General features: G+C 36.3%; 2 protein-coding genes and 1 long non-coding RNA gene across 3 annotated transcripts in view; 2 read left to right on the forward strand and 1 right to left on the reverse strand.

The window, feature by feature from the left end:
• Nucleotides 1-21,345, reverse strand: part of ar (androgen receptor) — a 123,617-nt gene that overhangs the window by 37,181 nt on the left and 65,091 nt on the right. The gene's annotated exons all lie outside the window — the stretch shown is intronic.
• On the forward strand, nt 1,338-15,036 carry LOC125266420. Its single transcript, XR_007184491.1, has 6 exons — nt 1,338-1,860; nt 13,712-14,105; nt 14,366-14,408; nt 14,527-14,620; nt 14,726-14,818; nt 14,925-15,036. It is a non-coding gene; the product is annotated as an uncharacterized LOC125266420 (long non-coding RNA).
• On the forward strand, nt 1,848-4,559 carry LOC125266419 (inner centromere protein-like). The gene is made up of 2 exons (XM_048187038.1): nt 1,848-2,367; nt 4,042-4,559. Exons 1-2 carry the CDS (start codon nt 2,081-2,083, stop codon nt 4,466-4,468), a joined length of 714 nt encoding a protein of 237 aa, XP_048042995.1. The 5' UTR covers nt 1,848-2,080; the 3' UTR covers nt 4,469-4,559.

Here is a 21,345-nt window from a genome sequence, read left to right on the forward strand (position 1 = left end):
TTGGACAGCATTTCTCAAGAAAAAGTGGATAATATTCATAACAGCACAGATCATAATCAGCAAGCATGTTTTTAAATAAAGTTGTTTTTTAAATAAAGTTTGAGGAAGTTTAGTGGTGGTGATGTTGATCCGTGACCATGGTGTGCTGTAGTCTGTTTATAGCCTACTGTTAGCCTTTTATATCTGACAACTTTATTTAGGCTTCAAAATGTATAAATGTTGTGTTAACTTGTAAAGATTATCTTGATAGACAAAACATGTAAGTGTCATAACCCTTTGTTAAACACAGAGCTTATTTTCTGCGATTTTCCAAAAATCTATGGGAAAAATGCATAGGCTTTCAATTGAGGGAACCCGTGCGCCGCTAACTTCCGGGTTGGCCCACAAAAACACGTCATCCCTGAGGTACTCTATTGTCTTGTTAGCTTGTTATCAGTTCTGTTTCTTTATGTCATGTGATTATCCATTGTCTTTTATTTAAGCCCTCATGTTTGCCATGTGTCCTTGTCATGTCCCAAGAATCAGGTTATTGTTTCAAGCCAAGATTATAGTTGTTCATGTCTGTTTAGTTTTCTTGTTTTGGATTTTATTCATGTCTTATGTTTCGTCTTCATCTGGTATGTTGTGCGTTAGCTTGGAAGGATTTGCACACAGGATCAGTGTCTTATTAACAGTTCATGGTTGTATTTCATGTGTATTCACCACAACTGTAGTTTCCATAAATTTAACCCAAAATACCACTTTATTTTCACTTTGTATTATTTTGAAACTAAATTTACTATAGGGTAGCATAAAAAAATGATTCATAATATTCAATGTCACTTGTTTACACCTTTGTAGCTTTGACTAACAAACCTTGTCATTTAACTAGTTTGTACAAACATGTCTAATTTTGTTAAACCGGGTCTGTACCTGAAGATCAAAGAACATTCTAAGAGACAGTTTTATGACAAGAAAAGAAAAAAGAAATAGAATAAATCAAAAGAACCATATTTACACCCAGTAATGATGTTAAATTGTCTGTAATTTTTATGGATATATAATCAGTAGTTTAATGCATATAAAAATCCCACTAACGTTGAGGCAATAAAACTATATTAAGTTTTAACATCATCATGTTGCTCCATGTCTGAAACTGCCTACTCAGTAATAGCTCATGCACTTTCTAGAATATTCTCATGAAAACAGCTTAATTTCAAATGCTTGTTGCTACTACTGCATGCATCTCTACATGGAATTCAGGAAAATAAAAATACATGTTCATTGTTGATATTCAATTTGAACAATTTTCAATTTTAATACTAAACTCAAAATTCTAACAGCACAACAGATCACATTAGCCAGGGCATTTACCTTATTCTGATGACTTGCACTGAATAGAATCAGACAGTTTTACATAATCTTTGTCGACAAAACACAGCTGCCAGTGTCTAAACTGATGTCAATCAACACTGACAGAGCACATGCGATGGTTGGCCGTTCAAACGGATTCATTAGGGACTTTAAGCAACAGCCACTGATGGAACGGCAACGGTGTTCTGATGTTGTATTGCGCATGCGCGACTTTAACTGCTACTTCGTGACGTTCTACTGTAACCGTCTACTACGGGAGAACAGCTGATTTGTCGTAGTCGTTACAACGTGAGAGAGTAGGTAAGTAAATGTTATGTTTTATGGTATATGACATTGTAATTGCATCAGTATATGATTGTACAACTTGTCTTTTATTTCAATCTGTGTTGATATGTTTTAAACTTAAGCTAATTTTAACTTTTTTTTCCGTTTGTACAAAGTTATGTCTGCTGTTGGCAACAACACCTCAGGCAGCATTGAGATTAGAGATGATGTGAAGCGAACAATGTAAGTATTGCCTAAACATCCTCTTAAAAAAACATGTTAAATGTATTACTATGCTATAAAAATATTTTTAATGTTGGGTAAAGAAGATTAGCAAATTAGAAATAGATTAATACATTAATTATTAGTTATTACTATTAGTTATCTAACAAGACAGTTAATTATACTTACTTTTCAAAAGTGAGCTATAGCTACTTCATGTTTCTTGCTGATTAGAGCCCCTATGGAGTGGACAGAGAAGCATGATGTACTTCTCTGTAGAGAAATACTACTCACAGAACCATACAGGTACAAGAAGGGCAGTGTTGACAAGGGCAAGACCTGGTCTACAATAGCAGACACACTGAATTGCTCTCAAGATCTTAAATTTAAAGTTACGCAGAGATCAGTGAGGGAGAGATTCACCTTGATACAGGTGAAATACAAGGCCAGAAATAACAAAGATGAGAAGAGCAGTGGCACATCAGCAAAAACAACAGAGCTTGATGATCTCATAGAAGAAATAACAGAATATAGCTGCAAGCAGCAATTACGGGGCCAAGCACAAAAACGGCACAAGAAGCCAGCCAACATGGCTGGGAGCATCAGACCAACAGCAGCAGTGAGCAATTAGAAAAAAAAGTTATTAACATTTTTGTCAATTTTGTTATAACTTTTGACCACAAGGTGGCGCTGGTCCGAAACTTCTCAGGCTCCTTCAGTGCATTGTCCTGATGACCCATACCAAATTTATGAATTTTGGTCAAACCCATCAGAAGTTATAAGCAAAAATAGCTATTTTTCATATCTCCACTCCAGTAGGTGGCGCTACGCCGAAACACTCTATGATGCCTCAGGTCATGCTTGTGATGACACGTACCAAGTTTGATCTGAATATGATAAAGCATTGCAGAGATACAGCTTCAAGAGTCATTTTTGCATCATATCTCAAATTGTTTGCTCTGGTATCCGAAAACGGTTTGACATATCGACTTGAAATCCATAACTTTTTGTCGACATGGTCTGAAGATGACACGGTTCAATTTTGGTGAAAATCGGAGCAACGGTCTAGGAGGAGTTCGAAAAAGTAGGTTTTTAAAGAAAAACAATATGGCGGACAGGAAGTTCAGCTAACTATGGCAAACTTGATATCTATGTTCTCAGCATGACCCACAGAATCTACTGAGATCAGTTTCATTACAATCGGTTAATATAGTCAAAAGTTATTAGCATTTTTGTAAATTTTGTTATAACTTTTGACCACAAGGTGGCGCTGGTCCGAAACTTCTTAAGCTCATTCAGGACATTATGCTGATGACCCATACCGAGTTTCATAATGATACGCTAATGCGTTCGTAAAATACAGCATTTAAGCACAAAATTCAAAATGGCTGACAGCTGAAATGGCCAATATGGGAAAATTGGATATCGTTCGACTCAAGATGATGCCCCAAATCCAACGAGACCAAATTCATGATTTTTGGCCAAACCCATCAGAAGTTATAAGCAAAAATACCCATTTATCATATCTCCGCGTCACTAGGTGGCGCTGCGCCGAAACACTGCATGTTGCCTCAGGTCATGCTTGTGATGCCATGTACCAAGTTTGGTCTGAATACGATAAAGCGTTGCGGAGATACAGCCTTATGTCTATTTTCGCAAGCACTACATACAATTTGTTTGTGTGTTTTTCGAAAACGGTTTGAGGAATCGACTTGAATTCCATAACTTTCTGTCGGCATGGTCTGAAGATGATGTGGTTCAATTTTCGTGAAAATCGGAGTAGCGGCCTAGGAGGAGTTCGAAAAAGTACGTTTTTCAGAAAATTCAAAATGGCGGAAAAATTTTCATGACGGAAAATGACGTCATAGAGTGCAATCGATTCGTCTTGACCCAAGGAATCAGAGGAAAAAAGATTTTTGTTTCTAGCCCTTACGGTTCGAAAGTTATTAACATAAACATAAGTGCAACTTTAGACAGCTGGTGGCGCTAGAGGGATTGAGTTAGAGACTCCAAATTTGCTATGGGCATAGTTCAGACTGTCCTCTAACTGTGTGCCAAATTTCACAACTTTCCCGCAAGCGGTTCTATGGGCTGCCATAGACTTCAAGAGCGGAAGAAGAAACGGAAGAAGAATAATAATAAGCGTACGGAACGCCAACAGATACAATAGGTGCCTAAGCACCTTCGGTGCTTGGCCCCTAAAAAAGAAAGAGCAGCTGAGGAAAACAAATGGAGTGATGAGAATATGAGGAAGTTAGAGACAGACAGGGCCAAAGCAGAAGAGGCGAGGAAGAGGGCCATGGAGAGGGTTAGCCAGACCAACAGGAGGCTTAGTGAAGAGGGAGAGGACTGGAGAAACAACAAATGTAGGAGAAGGAGTGGGAATGACACTATTGAGTTTTTGAGGGAGAGAAGCCAGACTGAGAGGGTTCTAAGGGAAAAGGAATTGGAATTAAAAAAAATACAAGTTGAAGAGCAAGCAAAAGCAGCACAACAGGCACAAAGGCAGATGAGTGAAATGATGCAACTAATGCAACAACAGCAAATGCAGGCAATGCAGACTATGCTACTTCAGCAACAGCAAGGGCAAGCATTACTTAGTCTCATTGAAAGTATGTCAAAGAAATAGTGATTCTTTTATTCTTTTGCAATTTGAAAAAACATTTATTTCTTTGTGATTTCATTCATAAAACATTTTAACGTATAAATGCTTGTTAATAAAATATAAAATCTGTTAACATAAAATATCACATTTCTAATAAAATTTTGTGCTATGTATATTGTGTGTTTGTGTACTAAACTAACTATATATAAGTAGTCTATGTTTTTGTTAATATTAAAATAATAAAATGTTATTATAAAATGTCTTTCTTTTTAAATTCTGTTTATATTGTGTGTTTGTTTACGATATATTTACTTATTTATTAATTAATTATTTCATTTATTTATTTATACATGCATATGTAGCACAGTATAGCTGTGCATGTGTTGCCTCATGAAAAATAGTCACGAATGTGTGGAGGATCCAAGTTAAAAAACTGCGATGTCTGATTACCATACAGACAAGTAAGTGCATTTCTTAACAAAGCAGATACAACATACAGTTTTCCAACACTACTCAAACCAATTTTTAAATTCTTTTTGAAGTCCATGAACTTGAAGTAGTTTGCTATGTCCGCAAACAACCATTCCACAGACACTCTGACTTCACTCATTCTTTTGTTGAATTCCATCATCTGAGGGGTGAGGTGAACATGTCGAAATGGGGCTTGCAGATGCACACGCAGTGGGTATGCTGGGTCGCCGTACACACACATTGGATGACCATCTACAGACATGGCATTATGTTCCAGCAGTGTCAATAGTCCAGATTCTGCCAGCATTCCTGAGTCATGCTTCTTTCCCTCTGTTAAAATATATTAATACTATATATATATATATATATATATATTTTAATCAAGGTAATGACAATGTTTCTAAAGATGGTAAAGCATTCAGACTGACCTACAGGACCGTACAGATGGGCAATCAAACCATTAGGAATGGCTACTGCCTGATATTTTAGACTGTGAATTCGTTTGTGACCATTATATAGGATCCTCTGTGTCACACCTGGTCTGGCAATGGGTCGTACAGTGCCATCTATGAATCCAAAGCAGTTGTCAAGAGGGGCTCCTATTTGGTGGATGTAGTCAGCATATATTTTCAATGCTGCAGGGTTCAGTATGTTGTCATTCCACTGAGTTATCCTCTGATGATGTGCAGAATATATGTAGTCCAGCACAGTGTTTGTGGCCATGCACAGGACTGGGACTTGTCGTTGACCAAATCTTTGCATCATATCACTGTACCGGCATGGGTATGTCAGCCTTTTAAGCAGCATACACAGCGCCTCAACTCCTCCCACAACACTTCTCTGATCACAAACGATCTCGTTGGGAATCCCGAGAACATCTGCCAGAATTGGTAGGTCACATTTTCTGACACGAAATTCATTTAGGCATTCGTCTTCTTCCATGTAATCAAGGTTAAAAGGCAAGTATTGCTTACAAGGTAAATCTAGGTTTTTAGACTTATTTACATCATACAAGAGTAAAAACTCTTCTTCTGACAATAGATTATTATTTAATGCCAAAAGCAACCCTTCTCTTGCTTCTTTGAATGACATTTTTTTGTAGTTCAATAAATGAATGAAATCCGCGTTGCGCCGTATTGTTTACGGTTGCTTAGTGATTTTTTACGTTCTCGGCTACGGCGTGTGACAGCAAACTTAGCCGTTCCATTCGCAGCTGTTGCTTAAATTCCCTATTATTAAGTACAAGGAGGATGCTTTTCCCGACTTCCTTAATTATCACTGTATTATACACCAACTAGCTCTATTTGCGAAAATGCAGAACATGAAAGAGATCGTGGATGTGTTCACGAAAATCGTCTGCTCAATACATGCACGCTCACTTCAGAGACGGCTGTTTGTTTCGGAGGATGCCGACTTCGCGCTCTGTTCTCTGGCTAGTTGTCATGGCAACTGAATAAACAAAAATCTTGCCTGGTAAAAATTTATTAGTCAAATTAAATTAAATTATTAAATTATTAACAAACATTTTGGTAACACTTTACAATAAAGTTAATTTGTTTAATACATTAACATTAGTTAATGTATTAACTAAAATAAACTAACCATGAGCAATACATGTGTTACTGTATTTGTTAAAGGGGTGGTTCAATGGTCTAATGGCGCAGTTTAACATAATGCTTCGTTTTTTTGAAAACGCTGTATTTTTCATATATTTTAGATTTATTCTACACCTCTGTTTCCACTGTCATATGAACGGCTCGTTTGACTTCCTGCTTCTATGAAGCCACTCCCTCCGACATACGCAATGTGCTCAGATTGGTTAGCTGGCCCAGTGTAATCCAGAGCCATCGTGATTCGCTGAAGTGTCCGGAAACGCCACGCCCCTTACCATTTTTTACCGGTTACGTGGGCTTCGCTTATATTGCATGCTCAATTTGATTATATTGCTGTATCAAATTGAGCCCGAATCAGACCCAGATGAACAGCAATCGCAGTTTTTAAAGGACGTTTAAGAATGGTATAGAATAACACAAGACGTGTCACTCGTATTGTTTTGAATGGGAGAAAGTGTAACGCGCAATATGGCGGAATAAGTCCCGCCTTCTAAAGCCAAGAGCCAACCGCCGACTGGTAAAGTCATCGCGTCACCTCAGCGGCCGTTAGAATCACCGGTTTCTATAGAAACAGTCAGACGCGCGCCTCCGAAGAGACACGCATTTAGGTCTGCGCATTAGCTTGATCCAGCCTGAAAAAATACAGTTTTTTTTTGTCATGATTCGAGCGTTTAGAAACTAAATTTATGAGTCGGTTGTTGTTAGATTTCATTGGTGATTTCAAATATGAAATTTAATCGTAAGGTTGGCGAACAGTTTTGGAGAATCTGATGTTTCCCCATTCAAAGAGATAGGAGCTGCATGATGCCTAAGAGGCGTTTCAAAGATGACCGCCGAGTAAAATTACTTGTCTTAAAGGGACTTTGGAATGGTATTTCATTTAGTATTTGTGTCAAAGTGTTTAGATATTCTGTCACTGCTGTTTGTTAGCTTTCAATATACAGTTTTATCCTGATTAAAGCTTAACTGTAGCTGAATACATGACTGAGTACTCGCATTTTTGTAAAGGTAGCGTTTAATTTACGGCATGAACAACTGTTTGTCTATGAACATAGAAGTTTGTTGGTGTTTGTTGGAGAAGTATGCACTATAATACAGCTAACTGGCTAGCGAAGCAAAAAGGAGTTGCTCTTTGTATACGTCCTTGATGCAACCAAAAAATAGCAACAGAACTATACATTTAAAAGACATGTACAAACAATAAAACGTACTTACAGTTTGAAGCCAATAAACAGCAGCTTCTGCTTTTAAAGTGGGAACTGCTCTATCTTTCAGTAAAAGCCTAGCTTTGTGCAAATCCAGCATTGAACTCATGTAGATTCTGGAAGCTGTCTTCAGCATCGCATCCAGTGTAGAAAATATTAAAGATTACAATGAGTTCTATTATCTTTTGACGCGCCGCACCGCTCGCGTCTGGTGTACACCACTCTTCCGCTTTCATTATGCTGCATTGACATGGCCTCGCCCACTTTGTTGCATGTTCCCGGGGGCGTGTTTTGCAGGGTTTATGATGTCACCAACCCGGGAAGAAGCTCGTTGTAGTCCAAACTGGTCGTTTTTGTAGGCAATAAACTGCCATAACTTTAAATAACAATATCTCCGTTTGCATTGAACTTCCAGCGCTGTAACTTTGCAGATACTGTTTATGCTCAAGCAGCAACATTACACACTAACTAAAGTTAAAAAAGTGAAATCGCATTGAACCACCCCTTTAATCTTTGTTAATGTTAGTTAATAAAATACAGCTGTTCATTGTTTGTTCATGTTAACAAATACTCTTGATTTTAATGTATTAGTAAATGTTGAAATTAACAAAGATTAATAAATGCTGTATAAGTGCAGTTCATTATTAGTTCATATTAACTAATGTAGTTAACTCATGTGAACCTTATTGTAAAGAGTTACCATAATTTTTAAATATTAAAAATAAAAGGAATCCTCTCTGGAGGAGCATTCAGTCTTTCTGCTTGCACATTCCGCCGTGTAAATAGCGAATCCACCATGGTGCGAATGCAGCTGGCTCTTAATGGGAATGGGAGATGAAACTCTGATTGGTTTATTGCACGTCACGCCCAAAACACACCCATGACTCATTGAGAGACTAGGTAACAACCCCTTTGGATCATGTGCCAACCATTTTTTCTGTCATGAAACTAGCAAAAGTGGATTCAGACATGCCCTAAGTGCACCTGTGTAATGTACTTCAGACCACGCTTAGATCATTTAAATAGGGCCCTATGTCTTCAGCACTAACATTTTATATTCCTCTTAGATTGAAAAGTCTTTTAGAGCTCTCCTGCTCTTACTCACTTTCCTTTCTCAAAAATGAACGAGTTATAAAATGGTAATTGATCCTCATCTCATTTCACCTTTTCTTCTCAGAAATCCAGCAACTATTCATCCATATGCAAACAAGTCAATTAAACCTCATTCTGCCATGATGTGCAATCACATTTACAGATGCCTGATATTTATAATTCACACTTAATGAAGAATGAGGAGAATAGGAGGGGATGAAAGATTGAGTAAATATTACAGAAATTTAGACTTGACTTCATCAGAATTACACTCGCTCATGGAGCCACTTGATGTGTACTTTTATCGGTAGTCTGATCTTTGCACAACTCACTGTAAACAGGTCAGGTTAGAATGACCTGCTCATACTCGCCTTCTCCACCCACAGAAAATTAGTGCCATGACAAATACACCAATCTCCCAGCCTTGAGCTCATTTTGTACATACAAACACACACACGCACACACACAATAATTATAACCAAAGTGCACTCCCATCAAATATCTAATACCAAACTACATTAAATGCATAACAGACACACAAACACAGCACACAACACAGACTGGCTGTGTTGGCAGTAATTTGCAGTGAGTGAAGCAACCGTGGTATGGGTGTGTGTGTGTACGCTCGTGTTTTTGTGACATATCAGGACACAAATTTGTATAATGACATGGGTATGACGTAGGTATTACAAGGAGAGGGTGACTTATGAGGACATTACCCCATGTCCCCATTCTTCAAAAGGCTTATAAATCATACCGAATGATTTTTTTTTGAAAAAGTAAAAATGTGCAGTTTCCTGTGATGGGTAGGTTTAGGGGTAGGGGTAGTGTAGGGGGATAGAACACAGTTTGTACAGTATAAAACCCATTATATCTATGGAGAGTCACCGTAAATCACATATACAAGTGTGTGTGTGTGTGTGTGTGTGTGTGTGTGTTTCTGTGTGTGTGTGTGAGTGATTCAGAAAATTCATTACTTCCTACAACAGCTTATGTCAGGCTGACTTCATAGAAATGTCTTGTGATTACTTTCATAGCTTTCATAGTTCACACACACACACACACACACACACACACACACACACACACACACACACACACACACACACACACACACACACACACACACACACTTGTATATGTGGTTTACGGGGACTCTCCATAGACGTAATGGGTTTTATACTGTATAAAGTGTATATTCTATCACCCTACACTAAACCTTCCCCTAAACCTACCCATCACAGGAAACTGTCTGCATTTTTTTAATTAAAAAAAAACAAAAACAAAAAAACACAGTTTAGTATGTTTTTTAAGCTATTTTGTTTACAGGACACAGGAAGTGTCCTCATAAACCATGTTTACAAGAACACACACACACGTTGGGTTTTTGTGTTTTATAAAGACTCTTCATAGTCATAATGATTTTTAGGGTACAAACGTTACATTCCATCCTTTAACCCCAGTTACTTTAAAAAAGTATTTAGTTATAGTTACTAGTTACTTCTCACAAATAGTAACTGAGTTAGTAACTGAGTTACATCATTATAAAAGTAACTAATTACCAGGGAAGTAACTATTGCGTTACTTTTAAAAAAATAATAAATTCAAATATGTCAAATAACTTGGATGCCCCCATTATTTTTGTGATTAACTTTTTATTATGATTTTAGCTGCATCATAAACACTAAGACAGATTCAATGAACTATATACAAACAGATGCCATGAAAATTATCACAACCAAATAACAAAATTAGGAAGTCAAGGTTTAAGTAGTTCTAACAACATTTCGGCTGTTCTTGACCAGCTTTGAATAGTACTGTCTTTAGCCCCATTGAGTTTAGCAGTGGTTCCCTCAAGCAAGGCAATGTCTCTGAAGTAAGAAAGCCAGATGTAATTGTAGGAGGTGGATGGTTCAATCCATAGCTTTAAGATAGATTTTTTGGCTGCAGTACCTGCAGCCAATAAGATCCTTCTGTGATGAGTATTTAGCTGAAGTGTAGAGTCATCTAAGAGCAAGAAGATCATGGGGTCCCGAGGTATTTCTAGATGTAAGATATCAGAAAGAACCATACATACAAGGGACCATAAAGGTACCACCATAGGGCATTCCCAGAACATGTGCAAATACGAGCCTACTATAGAATTATTACATAGATGACAGTAAGGATCAGATCTGATCTTCATTTTATACAATAAGCTTGGAGTGATGTAGGCCCTATTAATAAGTTTATAGTGGATCATCTGATGCGCCATGTTTTTAGATGCAATGAAACATCTGGCCCATACAACATCCCAATCAGGTTTAGTTGTTACTTCTTTTTCCCAGGAGTAAATAGCTGGTATATAGGAGTACTGATGAAAGAGAATAGAGTTATAGACTTTAGAGACTAAGCCACTTGAGGGGGTGTTAAAGTCCAACCACTTCCACAAGGGATGTGGGAATATATTAGCAGTCCAGGGAACACCGTAGGCCTTTAGAGCTGACCTCAGTCTTAAATATAAGAAAAAGGAAAATCCTGGTAAGGAGAATTCTTTACTTAGATCTTGAAAAGATTTGAGGCCTTCCTCACAAAAAATGTCATTCAAAGTGTGAATACCGCAATCAGACCAGGCTTTATAAACAAAGGGCTTTTTCCCAGTTTGTAGACAGTTATTATTCCATAAAGGTGTTGCACTTGTATATAAAAAGGGACCACCCATAATTTTCTCAACCTTTTTCCATACATTAAGGGAACTTTCAACAATGGGTCCATATTTTTTCTTCGAATTTTTTGAAATACTTGAAAAGGGGAGATCTTGTAAGCGAACAGGTAGGGTAATGTTCACTTCTAGATCTCGCCAAGGAACAGGAGAACTGGGGTTAACCCAGATTCTAAGTGTCCTTATTTGAAATGCTAAATGATATAATTTAAAGTCTGGAAGTGACAGACCCCCATCAAGTTTCCTACGTTGCATTGTCTTAAGCCGGATTCTGGGTTTTTTCTTATTCCATATAAATCTGGAAATAACCATGTTAAGCTCTTTGAAGAAACATTCAGGTGCTGGTAATGGCAACATAGAAAATAAGAAATTGACCCTAGGCAGAATATTCATTTTAACGGTAGATATCCTTCCATGTAGAGCTAAACATAATGGGGACCATCTATCTAAATCTTCCTTGATCTTGTTTAAGAGAATTTGGAAATTGTATTTGGGGATAGAGTGTATAGTTGAGAATATTGTGATACCCAGATAAGTAAATTGATTGACTATAGGGATCAATGGGGGTAGGCTGCTTGATTCTAGTTTTGCAGCATCATTAAGGGGCATTAAAACCGATTTATTCCAATTGATTTTGTAGCCTGAAAACTTACCAAATATGTTAAAAAGATTTAAACATTTAGGGACGGACATAGAAATATTGGCGACATAGAGCAAAATATCATCCGCGTAAAGAGAGATTTTATGTAAGGTATTAACACATATAATGGGCTGTATAGCGGAAGATTGGCGTACTGCTTGAGCCAATGGTTCCACTGCCAGAGTGAAAAGCAAAGGCGACAATGGACAGCCTTGACGAGTACCTCGACCAAGAGAGAAAGAAGGAGACACAAGAGGACCAGTGAGTACACGAGCTGAGCAACCGTTATAAAGTGTTTGAACCATTTTAATAAATTCCTGTCCAGCCCCTATATGTTTCAGAACCGCCCAGAGGAAGCTCCATTCGATCCTATCAAACGCTTTCTCCGCGTCCAAAGAGATGACTGCGGACTGCTGAGTAGGAGCTGGATCTGTGAATAATATGTAACAATCGCCTAATGTTATCTGACGCAAAGCGATCTTTGAGAAAGCCAGACTGATCATAATTAATGACCTTATGTATACATTTATCTAGTCTAAAGGCTAAAGTTTTGGCAAGAAGTTTTGCATCAACAGTAATTAAACTAATAGGACGATAACTAGCGCATTCCAAGGGGTCTTTGTCTTTTTTAAGTAAAAGAGTGATAAGAGCTGTATTTTGGTCCCTGTGTAGGGCTCCGTTTTCAATCGCAAAATTAAATGAATTTAAAATAAGTGGCGCCACTATATCCCAAATCACAGAAATTAATTCAGGGGGAATTCCGTCGCTACCCGGAGCTTTGTTCTTTGGCAAAGAATCCAATGCAAATTTTAATTCTTCAAGTGACAAAGGATTATTGAGTATATCATGACGACAATAATTAGTTCTGGTAAGCATCGACGCACATTTACATGTGTAGTATTTTTACTTAGCAGACACTTATAAAAGAACTTTCTAAAGTTAACTTCTCGTGACTGCCGCGAACGCGGTTCTCTTGGCTTGTCTGAAAAGTTTCGATATGCCACTACAGCTAATAAACGGACGAAATCTTCTTCATCTGATCTAAGCATTGATATGTGGATCTCGAGTGTTTACGCTGCACTAAACTTTGACAAACAACACTCGATCTGCAAACAAAGAGCTGAGGAAGAGGCTCTTTCTCGTCCTGCACGAGTTTCCACGCTCATATATTTATATAAATGCAATTGTAATAAGCAAAAGATTTTTTATTCCATGTTTCTTCAAGAATGTGAGTGAAGAGGATTTGTTTATACTGTCATTGAAGATCATTGTTTTCAAATAACCTACATAAGCTAGTTTCACTGATTTTTTTGTTATGATGAAAATGTACTGCAATCCTATGCATTAGTATGTCTGAGATCATCTTCAGTTGATAAATGTAAGCAGAATTTACATTTACAGATTCTCATGACTGCTAAAACATGGAATACAACACAATCACAGCTTTTGTTGCTACTACTGTAGCTGCTTCTTCACTCAGCATGTTAAGACGCACAGGAAATAGTGATTATTTCTCATAACATGCCATATTTCTCTGTTTTGTAGTAATCAAGAGAAGTGTTATCATAGCTGAAGAAATGGCAGATTTTAATCCCCAGACACCGAGCAGTTCAAGCCCTGAAGAAATAACACTATAGACATCATCTTCTGACTGAACTAGCAAGGAGCTGCTGGAGCCAATGAGAAAGCTGGCAAGTTCAAGTAAAGTTTGGCACATTCAGTTAGACCATGTTACCTTTATTAATAGATACTTGTATACTATTTGCTCTTTACAGGTGGAATGTAAACCTGAGTAAACGCCGCTACTTTAATGATTATTTCTAAGTTTACTGAGCGATGTAAACTGCTGTCATCCACGTCACATCGTTGCTCTAATCAACGTTACCTGAAGAATCCTTTCAGCGTAGCAGATATTCACAAGCGTCTGGAACGAACTTATGTAAGTAAAGCAAAACATTTTCTTTTTTTTCTTATTTGATTTTGTAAGGATATCTTCATGAAGAAAATGTAGGGCAACGATGTTAACGTTACCTACCTTTTTCCCCCGTCATCGCAGTCCTACATTATATCAGTGTGTTGCTGCTTTTTGTTAAGCACACTGATCTGAGAAATGTGATTTTATTCCTACATTCATGTGAATAAACTAGCAGTAGCTTTATCTACGATTAGTAAACCTTTTCAATCTTTCTTTACTTGCAGGTTGAACTGGATGCTTACTGAAGAGTGAGCTTCAACACTTAAGGTAACTTCAGTTGAGTTGAAATGCAAGTTACGTGATGTCTCCTCAGATAACTGGACACAGACTTTTTCTTTTCTACATCCACTGTTGGTCATACACTTGTGTGTTTTTGGTTTTCTAGGTTTGTACAAAGTTACACGATATCACTGAAAACAGCACACGTCAACAAGATTTCAGAGACTCTGTGTGACATTTTAAATGTTTATGATCTTCAGGTGAGTTCAAATTTGTCAACACTTACTACCTCCATCACTGTCTTCACTGTATAAAATAAAGTTGGCTTGCTTGTTTAACATGTTAATTTTTGTTTGACTTTGAAGGGTGTGCATGATGTCAACATGAAACGCACCATAGCCCTCCGTGCTCCTCGGTGTACCTGTGAGGAGGACCCACAATTCTTCAAGACTTGAAATGTAAGTACTCAATGCATTAACAGAATTGCTAGTATCAGTGAATGTAACGGTCTACTTTTAGTCTACTGAGTGAAACTTACAGTTGGACCCTCTATGCTTATTTCAGGAGGCGTTGGGAGAGCCAGACATCACTGATTCTGTCATTGTGGTCAAAGAAAGCACAAGTTGTGATAGAAGATGATCTTCAGTTTTATAATAAAAAAAAATATTCAATTGTACAGCTGAAGGTTTATTGTATTTATTTGTTGTTTGTTTTTGTCTTTTGGGTAACACTTTATAATAACGTTCAGTTATAAGTCACTTGTAAATTATTAGTTAATGATGAACTAATCATTTACAAAACATGATTATACGTTCATAAATGATTTATAAGTGATATGTTAATATTTTATGAATGTTTTATTAATTCAGTTATAGGTCATTTATAAATTATTAGATAATGTTCAACAAATCATTTACAAAACATGAATATACATTCATATATGATTAATAAGTGATATACTAACATTTTATGAATGTTTTATTAATTTGGCTATAAGTCATTTATAATTTATTAGTTAATGATCAGTGATTAGTTAATGATTATTAGTAAATGATCATTAGTAAATGATCAGTATATGATTTATTGATGAAGTTGTAAGCTGGTCTGTGTTCAAAAGCACAAACATGCAGGTATGCTAAAGCAATATTTTTAAGAAGAGTAATTTATTTGTTTTGAAGTGGATAAACATTTATAAATGCCTTACAGTCAGGTGATTCCAGTGGATTATATTAAATCCTTTCACTCTTCAGCACAGACTTGTGTTCTGTGTGGAGTGTGTGGGGTCTAGTGATGAAGTCACCCTCTGATCCGGATTTACCTTCAACTGAAGCTCACATCAGGTGCACAGAGTTAAACACTCCATGTGTGTCAGAGAAGACAGCTGTCTATACCCTCACCAGTCAGCACTTACACTGCAGTACACAATACAAAGTTTTCAACACCTGTTATAGATGATGTGTAAATGCATGAATAAACCATTTACAAAGCTTTCTGCACCCCCTTATACTAAAGTGTAAACTATTCTTCACTTGTAAATGTGTTACGTATCATTTGTAGACCTTTCTTTCCTGTTACAAATTATTTGTATATGTATACAAGTCATTTATAACACTTTCTGCATACCCTAATGGTTTGTTCAACATTTGTTCATGATTAACAATTGTTAATTGAGATAATCATACTAAAACAATTTTGACATAAATACTTCCGTTATTATAAGTGATAAATAATGTCTTAACTAATAACTTATAAACCATCTACTAATGATCTGTTTGATTTATTTAATTGAGATAACTTACAACACATTTGTAAATTGTTAGCATAACACGTATTAATCATTTATGAACGTATATTGTCATGTTTTGTAAATGATTCGTTCATCATTAACTAATAACTTATAAGTGTCTCATAACTGAACTAATAAAACATTCATAAAATGTTAGTATATCACTTATTAATCATTTATGAACATATAGCCATGTTTTGTAAATGATTTGTTCATAATTAACAAATAATTTATAAATGACTTATAACTGAATTTATAAAACATATGTAAAATATTAGTAGATCACTTATCAATCATTTAAAATGTATATTAATGTTTTGTAAATGATTTGTTAATCATTAACTAATAATTCATAAATGACTTATAACTGAACGTTATTATAAAGTGTTACCAAAACGTTAAGTTTGTCTATACTTATACACAGAGTGTAACATTTAACAAGTAAATACAAGTGTATAATTTTTCAAAATGTGGTAAACATTTACAATAATTGTATAACAACTGCTGTTGTTTGATGTAATATAGTTTGATATCCCCACACTATCAGTGAATGGGCACGGAATAAACTCATAACACATAATGAATGAATAAAGGATAACATTACAAGAAACACATACAGTAACACTACTATGTTCGGCCGCCGGCGGGAGACATGATCACGGATCCATCAGAGAGATGAAACGGGAATGGTGCACCATAAGTCTTGTTTTTTTATCTTTTTTTTTTTACATTTGCTAACTGACGTTACCAAATCAGTCGTGATGAGAAACCGCTATATCATGTAACGTTAGTGTGGACGGATATTAAGGAAGTTTATTAGTTTCTGTTATTAGTAATCAATAACGTTACTCCTAGATGACCAATAGCTTTGCTTTTGCCTGATTCATAATAATCTGTACAATATTGTGATCTGAGAACAGTGTTACATATCGTTTGCTAACGTGTATATCTATAAGCTAACACTGGTCTCGCCCTGTTCTCCACTGGTTCTCCTCACACCACAGCTCAATTTGTCTCATTTGACCGTTATTCTGTCTAATCCTGGCCTGTCCCTGCTCTCTTGACCACATAGCAGGCTAATTGTATGGCTGTGGTTTGTTATACGAGTATGAATAAACATTTACAATTTCCTCAGCGTCCGAACTGTCATTGCGATCCATTTTTTTCCTATTGTTTATATTGATCGCGCTCCCTTCAGTTACGTCACTTGCGACTTGGCATGTTTCAAATGCGGAAGTAAAAATTTTCTCACAAAAAACGACTCCAGAAGCCTAATTAGCAAATTCATACGTGTTTTTCAAGAAAATCTATTTCATACATTATTTTTCTATACATTGAATCACTGAAGCTCTAACCTGCAATATGCCCTTTAAAATGAGACATTTCAAGCTTTCTATAGATATATTTCTCATGTCTGTGAGCAGGGGCGGACTGAGACAAAAATTCAGCCCTGGCACTGTAGCCACACCAGCCCACATTACCACACCCACGGACATGCGCATTCCAGGTGAAAAAAGTACACTTCCATAATGTACTTACAGTTTTTTTCAATTGCTAACAAGCGTTTACCAATACTTATAGTACTTTTTTTAAACTCTTAACACAGCAACACACATACATCACACATGTGGCCAAATAGTTAATTTTCTGCCCAAAACCATATTTTGTTAAATAAACACAAACTCTACATTTCAAAATACTAAAAACCTTTTTCAACACAAACTAACTCTATCAAAACACAGCAAACCTGGTTCAAAATTTAATCGTTCTGTCAAAACATAGCACTAGTTTTCTATCCAACATGAACATATAGTCAGTCAAAGTGCAATGACTGTCAAAATACTAACAGTTGATGGCATTACGAAAACTGCATTTACTTGTCATGTTTCAGTTCAACCAACAGAAAATATGAAATTCATAGTTTTTAAAATTCACTTTCCTTTTACTGCAGTAAAAGTATATTGCATGTAAGCCATTTTTGGTTGAGTGTTGAATGTGTGCATTCTTGGTAACAGAAGTGAGTCATTATTTTATAGAATGTGCAGTAGAAAAAGAGAAGAAGAAGAAAGTAACAGAATTGCTCAGGGCAGCTACTGGTGAAATGAGTCCCCATATATGCAGAACTTCAGTTGCCCCCTTGGTTGAAATCTCTTTCTGGGGTTGGGTGTGTGGTGTTGATGTTGCCCCCATAGAGGGTGGGATGGTGTCCCCTTGGTAGCTAGTGCCCTATGCAGATCACATGTTTTGTAAATATAGAACAGTGGTAGTGGAATTGTTGTAGTATAAAGCTTTTACTGAAATGAAAACCTGAAATTGCTGCCATTGATCAACAACAAATCCAACATACATGGTCTTTGGTTATTATGGAAGCTTTTTTCCACCACAGAATAAAAAAGCATAAAAGGTAATTTTTTGACTTTTTATCAAAAGTATTTTTTTTATTTTGCAATTGTGCAATTCTGACTTTTTTTTTTTCTCCTCAGAATTGTGAGATATAAACTAGGAACTGAGAGAAAAAAAGTAAGAATTGTAAGATAAAAAGTCACAATTACCTTTTTTTTAAATTTTCTATTCGTGGCAGAAATAAGCTTTCATAGGTTCCACATGTGTAAGGGGGAAAACCATAGAAATGCACAATCTAGCACACATTCTTCCTCCTCTCCTATACCTCTTCTTCTCCCTTGTCCTGATTCAACTTCTCCTTTCCTCCTTCATCTATTCCTCTCCCTTACCCAGATATTATTTTCTCTCTGCTCCTCTGTGTTGTTCTTCATACACACTGAACAAATCCGATTCAAAGAGTCCTATTTTACTGTATGTCCATATAATGAAAATAAATTCAACACCTGACTATTCCTCCAACTGAGATTGGAATCTGCTATTTCTATTTAAGTGATCTGCTAATTAAAAATGCTTATCAATTGTTTCAGTATTTGTTTGATATTTTTTCCAGTACTTTTGCAGTACTGCTGTTGTTGCAAAAGTATAGGTTTTATCCTTTATTTAAAGATTGGAACATTGGGTCTTCATTTCTGACTTGCTGTGTTTAAGCATTTGCAAATAAGATGAGAAAGATCCATGATTTTGGTATGGGGTAAGCTTATATGAAAAGAAAATGTAAGCATTTAAGAAATGTGTTAATTGACTGCATTTTGTGTGAAAACGACATGAATTGTGTTAATGGTATGGTAACAGACGGATGTTCTGCTAAATGTGTTTAGAGTTTTGAAAATGTGACTAAAGATTGGACAAACGTATGTTAGCACCTGAAAAAAAACTGTAAAGTGCTCTATTTTCACACACTAATTTTGTACTTTAATATACTAAAAATTCTTTTTAAGTACTTCTTAAGATAATGTTAAGAACATCTTATTTTCAACTGTGCTATTTTGAGAATTTAGTTACCACTACAGTAGTACATTTGAACCCATAAAACTACAAATACAGAGATAGTATGTTAAAAGCACATATTGAATATATTCTTAAGTACTAAAGAATAATTTTATTAAAAAATACTATGGAAGTACAAAATTAAGAACAATCTTTTAAGTACAAAATTAGTGCACGAAAATAGAGCACTTTAAGTAGGCTATGGAAGTGTACTTTTTTTCCACCTGGGTTGCTATACGTTTTTGACGTGTTTTTGACTATATTGCAAGTACAGCAGTCTGTTTACCCTAAATCCTGCCTTATCTGCTGATATTTCAGTCATGTAATTCAGTAACAGGCTAGTTAACACTTGTAACAATTATCACGAAGCAATGACATTTTAAATATACACGGGTTATATGCTACGCTTACAACTTATACAAAAAACAACAACAACAACAACAACAACAACAACAAAAACACTGGAGCAAAGTAGCAAGAATTGAATTGCATGAAAATTACTTGAGCTAGCTGTATTTTCTGTTTTTTTTTTTTTCTTACCTCTGTCCTCCACTGCAGCAGCCAAATTCAAACCCTTTGAAAAGAGTTGGGTTAATTTTATTTAATCTTTTTTTGCTTTCTCGAACCTTTTCTCACCGCCTTTCCTTTTTTTCTAACTTTTACTGACAATTTGCTTGTATTGCGCTCTCTCTCTGATGACTGATTTTGACTGAGTTTGATTGACTGGCTATCTAACCAATCATAACACCGTATCCACATTTATGTCCGATAAAGCAGTTAGATTAACGTCATGGATTTGAATTTGAAAAATGGTGTGTAGTATCACGGCTGCTTGAACTGAGGTGCTACAGCAATCTGTCAAGACACATTAAAGAGCCACAAAATGGTATTTATTGTTTAAATTTCTCTTGTCTGTCGACGCATTGTCAGTGTCCTCTTTGCTCCAATGTATTTTGTGGCGTGAGAGCGCACAGTAACTAAAGGGGGCGGGGCGGTCGGCCCATCTCGGTACCAGGCTGGCCATTGCAATAAAAACCCAACCTATGCGCTTTCGACCTGTAAAAACTATTTATTTATATATATATATATTTTATTATATATATATAATAAAACTGACCGGCCCACATTGAAAAAAATGGTCCGGCCCCTCTGGCATTTGCCAGACTTGCCCGATGGCCAATCCACCCATGGAGAGCATCATACATTATTATCAGTTTAAAATTGTATTTGTGTATGACTAACCTGTACTATTTCTTTACAACAAAACGCACTGCAGGTCTATCATCACACACCAATCATCATCAGTCCAACAACACACCCCAGAGAAAATACTTTGCAGGTCCTACATGGCTGAGAGAGAGCCTACTCAGATGAAAATTAGAGTAACGCGGTATTTTTTTGTCAGTAACAGTAACAGCGCTGTAACGGGAGAAAAAGTCATTCGTCTGATTACTCGTTACTGAAAAAAGTAACGCCGTTAGTAATGCTGTTTATTTATAACGCTGTTATTCCCATCACTGTTTAACCCTAACCTTACCCCTGAACCTTACATTACAGAAAACATTTACATAAAACAGCAACAACAACAACAAAACAATCATTATAACATTTATTTGTATTATACGATTTATAAAGCTGTTCACTCATGGGGATGGAAATTTTGTCCCTATGTCCAAAATTGTAGGTTTTAATATACTTGTGGGGACACAGACACACATACACACATACAGGCTGTGCTGTTTCTCTGAAGCCCGCTGGCCATTGCACATGCTTCAGCCTGAGCCAATGTGGAATGTTTTACATAGTTGT

This window comes from Megalobrama amblycephala, linkage group LG4 (assembly GCF_018812025.1).
Source record: "Megalobrama amblycephala isolate DHTTF-2021 linkage group LG4, ASM1881202v1, whole genome shotgun sequence".
Classification (NCBI taxonomy): domain Eukaryota; kingdom Metazoa; phylum Chordata; class Actinopteri; order Cypriniformes; family Xenocyprididae; genus Megalobrama; species Megalobrama amblycephala.

Excerpts from the sequence above, each read along its gene's own strand:
- LOC125266419 (XM_048187038.1), top strand. The coding sequence starts at position 2,081 with ATGGAGTGGACAGAGAAGCATGATGTACTTCTCTGTAGAGAAATACTA. Across the intron at positions 2,368-4,041 it reads CTCATAGAAGAAATAACAGA|AAAAGAAAGAGCAGCTGAGG; the intron begins ATATAGCTGCAA and ends CTTGGCCCCTAA.